General features: G+C 40.3%; 1 protein-coding gene and 1 pseudogene across 1 annotated transcript; one reads left to right on the plus strand and one right to left on the minus strand.

The window, feature by feature from the left end:
* LOC116354432 (uncharacterized) overlaps positions 1 to 9,831 on the minus strand; it is a 45,183-nt pseudogene that overhangs the window by 20,158 nt on the left and 15,194 nt on the right.
* Positions 1,006 to 6,389, plus strand: LOC109908191 (ubiquitin-conjugating enzyme E2 variant 1). Its single transcript, XM_020506740.2, has 4 exons — positions 1,006 to 1,098; positions 3,442 to 3,590; positions 4,088 to 4,213; positions 4,770 to 6,389. The coding sequence occupies exons 1-4, from the start codon at positions 1,041 to 1,043 to the stop codon at positions 4,914 to 4,916; spliced, it is 480 nt and encodes a 159-aa protein (XP_020362329.1). The 5' UTR covers positions 1,006 to 1,040; the 3' UTR covers positions 4,917 to 6,389.

Genomic DNA, 9,831 nt, shown 5'->3' on the forward strand with positions numbered 1-9,831 from the left:
ATGTGCTGGAGTACAGAGCCAAAACATGCCACTGTCTCAATACTTTTGTTGCTCACTGTAAATGTGTGATTTAGTAGTTATTTTAATGACCTAATTGCTTTAATACAATGCTTTTTCATGAATGGATTTAGCTAAAGGTCTTGTTGAAAGTGTACAATTGGGATTTGTCTAAATGTTAAAAGAGAAGATGTTGCCTAATGCCCTTATTTTTGTTGTTGTCAAGAATGAGATAAATCATGTTATAAATGGTTGTTGATTTGTTCAGGTGTTTCTGACATGTTTGTCTGAATGAAATTTGTAGTGCTCCTTGGACCTTTTAAAAAGCTGGCCTTGTCTTCTTTGCTTAGCTAAGTTGATGTAAATTTAGTTTAATTGGTACAAAATGGTTGGCTTACTTATGGCTTACAATTTATATTATATTTATAAAGAAACTAAATTTTAAAAATCAAGGTAGTACTTAGTTGTGTTCATTATTGGTATTAGAAGCATATCTAACAAAGACCATCCATGAGAACGCAGGGGTGTCAAACTAATTTTGCCCCGGGGAGTGCATTCCTTCTTCAACGAGGTCCGGCGGGTCGCACTAAATTGGTTATATTTCCTCACAGTCAAAATGTGGTATTTTGGGGGGGGATTTAAGGCTCCCTGACTGTCTAGCTTTCATTAGTGAGCTGGACACAGTCAATAAACTGAAGGTCCATTATCATTTGTACACAGTTTCAATTTGTTTTTTGTCTTTAAGTGTATTATGCTATTATATTTCCTAGAAATATAGCTATGCCATTGTCAAAATAACTACCATGATAAATCTATGAATTAAACTTTTCACAAAGTGGTCTCTAGGTAAATCAAAAATATCTCACCACTGAGTGTTGGGAACAAGTTGCCCCTAACCACTGGTCCGGGGTTAGATATGTTTAATCGCCCTTTTGGTTAGGATTTGGGGTGGGTAAATCTGATCTGTGGATCCATTTATACTAGGTATGTGGATCAATTTACCTCGAGCAAGCGCGTTCCCATGCTGCAACCAACCCCCAACCATGCTTACGTGCGCGCTCCCGCTACTAAGCGACAAGATGGCGGTCGCCGCCGGATCAGGTAAACGGTTCAGCTAAATAAATGACTAGCTACCACATTACTAATTTCGTGTAACATTCAAATAAACGTTTGCTGGTAGTGTATATACGTTCCAGAAATGCTCAAAGTAGTGCTTATTTTACTAAAATATGGCTTTGCATAGCTGCTAGCTAGCGGCTAACTCTAGCTACCGAAGTTAGCTCTCACCTGCTATCTGACAAGGCTTTTGGTCTCGCAAGTTCTAGTGTATTGAACATGACATGGCAAATTCCGTTGGAAAACCTCTCCATGCATAGTTACACATATTTAATGCTAAATTTAACTCCGTTGACATGGCAAAAGAGCTCGTCAACCTGTGTCGACTGATCAAATGCCGCGTCATTCATCAAGCGTTGTTTTTAGCCTGTTAGCTAGCTTCTACGTCCAGAACATCATTGGCAAGATAATTACCAGCTAGCTAACGTTAGTTCAATATTAGCTAGTCGCAGGAACAGCTCGAACTGGCTGGTTTGTGTGTTGCATGTTGTCAGCACACGTTATAGCAGCTACCTAACCAGTTGCTATTTGTTGTTAGCTGGTTTGCTAGCGTAGTCAACTCGTCAGATCACGACTCGATTTGTTACTGTAGTGATTTCGTGATCTAACTTCAGCTAAGTTGTCAGTCACATTAATTTGACTTGTATTAGTTAGCTAACTACCCAGTGTACGTGGGAAAGATGACACTATCGACTTTCTAATGCGCTCAATTATTAAGCTAACGTTAGCTCACTCATCTGAATTTAGGCCAGACTCGTTTGGGCCTACTATGAACTGAAATGGCAAACGTTAACTAGCGAGAATTGGCTAACTAGCTACCCACACATTTATGCGGATTACGTTTACCGTACACATTACGGCAATCCACACCTCCAATTTGTTCTCTAATACAGGCCAGTAACGTTCGTTTGAATTAGCTAGCTACTGTAGTTATACACGTAATAATCATTGAAAAACTCCTCAAAATAGTCATGGGCTTTATTGTAATTACATTGGGCAGTGATAGTGGGGTAATTGATGCAGAGTGGTCTCTATAAATACAGACAAATAAATGATGTTACACAGCTGTGATAAGTCTAATAATACAGTAACAATCCGTTTTATTGCTAAAATCAAAACAAGCAGTAATGTTGTAATGGTAAAATGGCAGGTAAATGCCACACACATACCTAATCAGACTACCAGATAATCTAGACTGGGAATATAGCAGATTATTCCCAGAAGCTCAGTGTGAATGGGTCGACTCACTAAACCTGCCCTGGGTTATTGCTGATCTTGTCTCATGCGAAACTCTCACCACCTAGCTAACTTCTGTAGGCCTATCTACAGGTTTATGGACAGATGTTGGGTGCAGTTCAGATGTTTATGAACAACAGCTGCTTGAGGGAACTGACTGGTAGGAAGTGGAATCTGGCTTTATAGCAGTCTCTTATTGGCTACTGATAGCCTGTTGGTCAATGGAACAGGTACAGGTGTGATTGGAAGATGATGTGACCAATGGCTGGTTAGTGGCACTTTCAAACGGTTTTGGCACAGACAGGTGGTCTGACCCGCTCAACTGGTTTTACTGTCAAAGCTAGCCCATCATTCATATTGCAAAAACCAGTCAAACTCTGGCAAGTGCGGCTATAATAGATGCTCTGTTTCCACCACTAAATTGTATTCAAATGGCACTATAGAAGAATCAAAGTTTGCCATGGTGTGTAACTTCTGACATATACACTGAGTGTACAAAACATTAGGAACATCTTCCTAATATTGAGATGCACCCCCTTTTGCCCCCAGAAGAGCCTCAATTTGTCAGAGCATGGACTACAATGTTTCAAAAGCGTTCCAGAGGGATGCTGGCCCATGTTGATTCCAATGCTTCCCACAGTTGTGTCAAGTTGGTTGGATGTCCTTTGGGTGGCGGACCATTATTGATACTCACGGGAAACTGTGAAAAAACCAGCAGCATTGTAGTTCTTGGCACACTCAAACCTGGCACCTACTGCAATACCCCGTTCAAAGGCACTTAAATATTTGTCTTGCCCATTCACACTCTGAATGGCTGGCATACATACACAATCCATGTCTCAAGGCTTAAAAATCCTTTAACCTGTCTCCTCCACTTCATCAACACTGTTTTTAAGTGGATTTAACAAGTGACATCAATAAGGAATCATATCTTTCACCTGGACTCACCTGGTCAGTCTATGCCATGGAAAGAGCCGAACATGGTTTTGTACACTGTGTATATTGAAACCCAATGGGATGTACTGTTTGCTTTGTCTTGTGTGGTATTTCAATCATTTCTGTTTTGTGCTTGTTTGTATCACACACCGATAGGCGTTAAGGTTCCTCGTAACTTCCGGCTGCTTGAAGAGCTGGAAGAAGGCCAGAAAGGTGTGGGGGATGGGACAGTGAGCTGGGGTTTGGAAGATGATGAGGACATGACCTTAACAAGATGGAGAGGGATGATCATTGGCCCTCCTAGGGTGAGTTGGCTACTCTGATTCACAGGAATCCACCAAGTTTGGCTCACTGGCCTTGTCCAGAAACAACCCCTTAGGTCCTACCCCGCTAGGCAACTGTGGAGGTCTGAGAGGATTGGACAGGTGTAATCAATATGTAAAAAATTCCACCTACCCCAGGGGTGTCAAACATACGGCGCTCAGGTTTTATAAAACAAAGAATGCATTATTTTTGGTCAATAAATGTACATTTGCGGGGGACAATCTTAATCGATATTGAAATAGCTAAAACCAAATCAAAACTATTCTGTCCAGCTTGCTAACAGTTGGACCGTTGGGGAGCATTTAAAATTCCAAATGCGTGGAAATAAAATTAATTATATTTACAGCCCTCAGGACCTCGGTGAAAACCAAATGCGGCCTGGGTTTGACAACCCTGAGCTAGCCTATCAAAAGGGGCAAGGTGGAGCTATTAACGTAATGCTAAACCCATTCTTACTGATGTCTTTGTCATTTTTCAGACAATCTATGAAAATAGGATGTACAGTCTGAAGGTTGAATGTGGGCCCAGATATCCAGAGGCACCACCATTTGTCAGATTTGTAACTAAGATAAACTTGAATGGTGTGCACAACTCCAATGGTGTGGTATGTAAATCTGTTTGTCCTTCAAAATGTTTCCATTGTATAATAGTCTCATTTGTGTTGTAGATATTTTTTTAAATATATGTTTAAGGATTTGATTGTTTATTGAAGTGAATGACTGATTCAATTGCTCCTATAATAAGATATGGATTTCAGTGCAGGGCTAATGCCTACTATGTTTAGGTTACATTACAGACAGAGGAAATGTCACATGCAATTAGAGTCCATTGCCATTTCAGATGGCAATATTTTGCTTGAACGTACTAAATGTAGTTATGCATGATCGTATAGGATGTACGTTCCGCTGGATAGGCTATTCCACAAGCTGCATTTATGTATACTTTTTATATTTACATTTTATATCCATACAAAAATGTACTATTTTTACCAGATTATGTACCGAATCATTTTTGGGATATGTTTGTTCACAACTAACCAGTACTTCAGCCAACCATGATATTACTACAAAATATATAGAGATTTGAGTCATGTTTTGTGAGTGTGTGTGATTGAGGTGTAATGGAATGTTTCTCTCCTTCCATTGTTCCCTGTCCTGCAGGTTGACACACGAGCAGTGTCTGCACTGGCCAAGTGGCAGAACTCCTACAGCATCCGTGTGGTCCTGCAGGAGCTCAGGCGGCTCATGATGTGCAAGGAGAACATGAAGCTCCCCCAGCCACCAGAGGGCCAGATCTACACCAACTGAGCCCATGCTACTACTCTCCTTCTCCTTTTCCCTCTTTTGTTTGCGTTCATCCTTTCATCCCATCCACCACCTCCCTTCTTATTTTAATTAATTTGCCAGCCAACACTCAAGCGCGCACACACAGGGACGTACGTGTGGCCGAACACACGAATGCAGACACCCACAAACATGCAATCACTTCTACATGCGCCATTCTCAGGCCCTGGCCCCTCCCCTTTCCATCACTGGAGCTCTGGTTGGACTAGAGAAGACTAGGTAGGCAGAGTCATCGGTCCAGCCCTGATCATTCGAATACTGTACATCTTACTAATCTTTTTTTATTATTATTTGTTATAAATGCAGATTGTACAATAACATAAATAATCTTATTGAGTGTACATGTTGTGTGCTGCCTTTTTGTAATAGAGAGGACCCTCCAGCGATAATGCAAGTATTTGTGGATTTTGTTCAGTGCAAGATATAAATTAGATAAGAAAAACGTATCAGGTTCTAAACATAAAGTTCAACCAGTCAATTTATCTCCCCATTGATTTAGAGAGCTTGACCCAAGAAATATGTAAAAATATTGCTTGGCTGTTTTTTGGGGGGCTTTATGCATGTGTAACTTGTATAGCAATTTATTTACGGGCTCCACTGGAAATGCATGTGACTGCAGCAGCTTATAGCAAGATCCCTGAAGTAGTATGCCCTTCAAGCTGTCACTTTTGTCAACACACACCTGGCCATGACAGAGACAACCACTGATTTTTAGCGTCTTATATAATTATTTATATATTTTTTTAAGATACCGGAAATGTTTAGTTCATAAGTGTCATTGGGTGTAAAACATAATACAATAATAACATATGTCATCTGAAAGGATTCACACACCAGAAAACCTGCAACCATTTAAGCTAACAACCCTTGAATGGAGAACTTGAATTGGCTACCTCTTTTGGTCCTTAGTTGGAGAGTAGAATTGACCAATAGTCATGTCTTCTTTTGTTTTTTCTTCTTCCCCCATTCCTATCATAATTATTGCATCATGCATTCACACTTATGTATAGTGTCTATATTCCAATGGTTCTCACCCCCTGCAGGCATTACCCATGTTTGTTTCAGAATGCAATTTCATCGAGTTTGCCATTCATACACTTGTCAGTATGGGTTATGGAACTACATTGATTGTACTTTTACACTATCTTGGTCTGTACAGGATCTTTTGTATAGTGTTTGTCTGTTCCCCTTTAGTGATCTTACCAAACATGCAGTAAATATCATAGGGTGACCAGTCTTCTGACTATTTGTTTATCACAAGCTAGTTTTCCATCAAATTGGCGACAGATTTTCATGCTAATATTCTACAATCCACGAAGACAATGTTCACAGCAAAGGCACTTGTTGCTGATAAAAGTCCGTGGGTGATGATGTAGTGCACACAAAATGTACTTTTTCGCTTAAGTTTTCATGTACCGAATAAAAATCTAAAGTTCAGTGTGTTTCCATCGCATTTTCAACCCTACCCATAGTTTTCTCACAAATTGTTGCGTTAAAAAGCAAATGTGCCTACTCGTCTTGGCATTTGCGCTCTTGTCAACAGTTGGCAGATACTGTGCGGGTAGTCTAGACTGCATGATGAGATTAGTATGGATAAGAGCAAAAAAATATTTGTGTTAAACGTCAGTCAAGCATCGATCATCATATAATCGCGTGACTCCAAATGTAGTTTGATATGATAGTTACTATATCAATTATGAGGTTGCAGCCAGCATTTACATAAAGGCGTTTCCACCGCCATTTCTCAGGTAATACAGTTCATTGATACAAAAAGATCCCGGCTTTTCAAACGAACAAATTATGTCTGTATTTATCGAATTGTACCGAAACTTCCTGTTTCCATAGATGTGATTTTTTTAAATACCGTATGACTACTCGAAAACAGGACTGGATGGATACGTGGGTAGTTTATTGATCTTATCAGGTACAATATTACAATTATTATGCTCTTCATGAAGTAACATCAAAGGGAATACTATCCATCAAAAGGGGGCAATCCTATAATCAAAGTTCAGCATTTATAAAGTTGAGACCCTCGTGGACATAATACAATGGGTTTAAATATCAATTAAAGGGACAGTAGACACACAACACCAGTGATGATTGTGATTGTTTGCTTTTATTTAGCTAGGCAAGTCCGTTAAAAACATATTCTTATTTACAATGACGGCATACACTGACAAAATCCAGACGACGCCCGGCCAATTGTGCACCGCCCTACTGGACTCCCAAGCACAGCTGCTTGTGATTAAATTGTATTTGTCACATGCACCGAATACAACAGGTGTAGTAGACCTTACAGTGAAACACTTACTTACAAGCCCTTAACCAACAACGCAGTTTTAAGAAAATATCTATAATTAAAGAGCAGTACTAAATAATAGTGTGGCTATTTTCAGGGGGTACCGGTACAGAGTCAATGTGAGTGGGCACCGGTGTTGAGGTAATTGAGGAAATGTGTACATGTAGGTAGAGTTATTAAAGTGGCTATGCATAGATAATAGCAGAGTTCTTGAGGGAGGGGGGGGGGGGGCAGCTGTAAAACCTTTTGATCTGGGGACCCATGCCAAATATTTTCAGTCTCTTGAGGGGAAATAGGTTTTGTCGTGCCCTCTTCACGACTGTCTTGGTGTGCTTGGACCATGTTCGTTTGTTGGTGATGTGGACACCAGAAACTTGAAGCTCTCAACCTGCTCCACTACAGCCCCTCGATGAGAATGGGGGCGTGCTTGGTCCTCCTTTTTCTGTAGTCCACAATAATCTCCTTGTTGATTGTTGTCCTTGCACCACACGGTCAGGTCTCTAACCTCCTCCCTATAGGCTGTCTCATCATTATCGGTGATTAGGCCTGCCACTGTTGTGTCATCAGCAAATCTTAATGATGGTGTTGGAGTCGTGTCTGGCCGTGCAGTCAGGAGTGAATAGGAAGTACAAGAGGGGGCTGAGCACACACCCCAGAGGGGCCCCCATGTTGAGGATCAGTGTTGCGTATGTGTTGTTACCTACCCTTACCACTTGGGGCCGGCCCGTCAGGAAGTTCAGGATCCAGTTGCAGAGGGAGGTGTTTAGTCCCAGGTTCCTTAGCTTAGTGATGAGCTTTGAGGGCACTATGGTGTTGAACGCTGAGCTGTAGTCAATGAATAGCATTCTCTCATAGGTGTTCCTTTTGTCCAAGTGTGAAAGGGCAGTGTGTTAGTGGTCGGCCGATTATGATTTTATGATACCGATTATTGGAGGACCAAAAAAAGCCGATACTGATTAATCGGCTGATTTAAAAAAAAATGTTGTAATAATGACAATTACAACAATACTGAATGAACACTTATTTTAACTTAAAATAATACATCAATAAAAATCTATTTACCCTCAAATAATGAAACATGTTCAATTTGGTTTAAATAATGCAAAAACAAAGTGTTGCAGAAGGAAGTGAAAGTGCAATATGTGCCATGTAAGAAAGCTAACGTTTAAGTTCCTTGCTCAGAACATGAGAACATATAAAAGCTGGTGGTTCCTTTTAACATGAGTCTTCAATATTTCCAGGTAAGAAGTTTTAGGTTGTAGTTATTATAGAAATTATAGGACTATTTCTCTCTATACCATTTGTATTTCATTAACCTTTGACTATTGGATGTTCTTATAGGCACTTTAGTATTGCCAGTGTACGAGTATAGCTTCCGTCCCTCTCCTCGCTCCTACCTGGGCTCGAACCAGGAACACATTGACAACTGCCACCCTCGAAGCAGCGTTACCCATGCAGAGTAAGGGGAATAACTACTCCAAGTCTCAGAGTGAGTGACGTTTAACGTGCACCCCGCTAACTAGCTAGCCATTTTACATCGATTACACCAGCCTAATCTTGGGAGTTGATAGGCTTGAAGTCATAAACAGCGCTGTGCTTGCGAAGAGCTGCTGGTAAAACACACGAAAGTGCTGTTTGAATGAATGCTTACGAGTCTGCTGCTGCCTACCACCGCTCAGTCAGACTGCTCTATCAAATCATAGACTTAGTTATAACATAATAACACACAGAAATACGAGCCTTAGGTCATTAATATGGTCGAATCTGGAAACTATCATCTCGAAAACAAGACATTTATTCTTTCAGTGAATTACGGAACCGTTACGGATTTGATCTAATGGGTGGCATCCATAAATCTAAATATTCCTGTTACATTGCACAACCTTCAATGTTATGTCATAATTACGTAAAATTCTGGCAAATTAGGCGGTCCAAACTTGCATTTACACTGCCTCTGCGTGCAATGAACGCAAGAGAAGTGACACAATTTCACCTGGTTAATATTGCCTGCTAACCTGGAGTTCTTTTAGCTAAATATGCAGGTTTAAAAATATATACTTCTGTGTATTGATTTTAAGAAAAGTATTGATGTTTATGGTTAGGTACACATTGGAGCAATGATACGCACCGCATCGATCATATGCAACGCAGGACACGCAAGATAAACTAGTAATATCATCAACCATGTGTAGTTAACTAGTGATTATGATTGATTGATTGTTTTTTATAAGATAAGTTTAATGCTAGCTAGCAACTTACCTTGGCTTCTACTGCATTCGCGTAACAGGCAGGCTCCTCGTGGAGTGCAATGTAATCAGGTGGATAGAGCGTTGGACTAGTTAACTGTAAGGTTGCAAGATTGAATCCCCCAAGCTGACAAGTTAAAAGTCTGTCGTTCTGCCCCTAAACGAGGCAGTTAACCCACCATTCCTAGGCCGTCATTGAAAATAAGAATGTGTTCGTAACTGACTTGCCAAGTTAAATAAAGATTAAATAAAGGTGTAAAAAAAAAAAATAGGCCAAATCGGTGTCCAAAAATACCGATTTCCGATTGTTATGAAAACTTGAAATCGGCCC

The sequence above is a fragment of the Oncorhynchus kisutch genome, linkage group LG17 (genome assembly GCF_002021735.2).
Source record: "Oncorhynchus kisutch isolate 150728-3 linkage group LG17, Okis_V2, whole genome shotgun sequence".
Taxonomy (NCBI): domain Eukaryota; kingdom Metazoa; phylum Chordata; class Actinopteri; order Salmoniformes; family Salmonidae; genus Oncorhynchus; species Oncorhynchus kisutch.

Coding starts and splice junctions, on each gene's coding strand:
- LOC109908191 (XM_020506740.2), top strand. CDS start 1,041: ATGCTTACGTGCGCGCTCCCGCTACTAAGCGACAAGATGGCGGTCGCC. Junction 1,099..3,441: donor GGCGGTCGCCGCCGGATCAG/GTAAACGGTTCA, acceptor ACACACCGATAG/GCGTTAAGGTTCCTCGTAAC. Junction 4,214..4,769: donor TGCACAACTCCAATGGTGTG/GTATGTAAATCT, acceptor CCTGTCCTGCAG/GTTGACACACGAGCAGTGTC.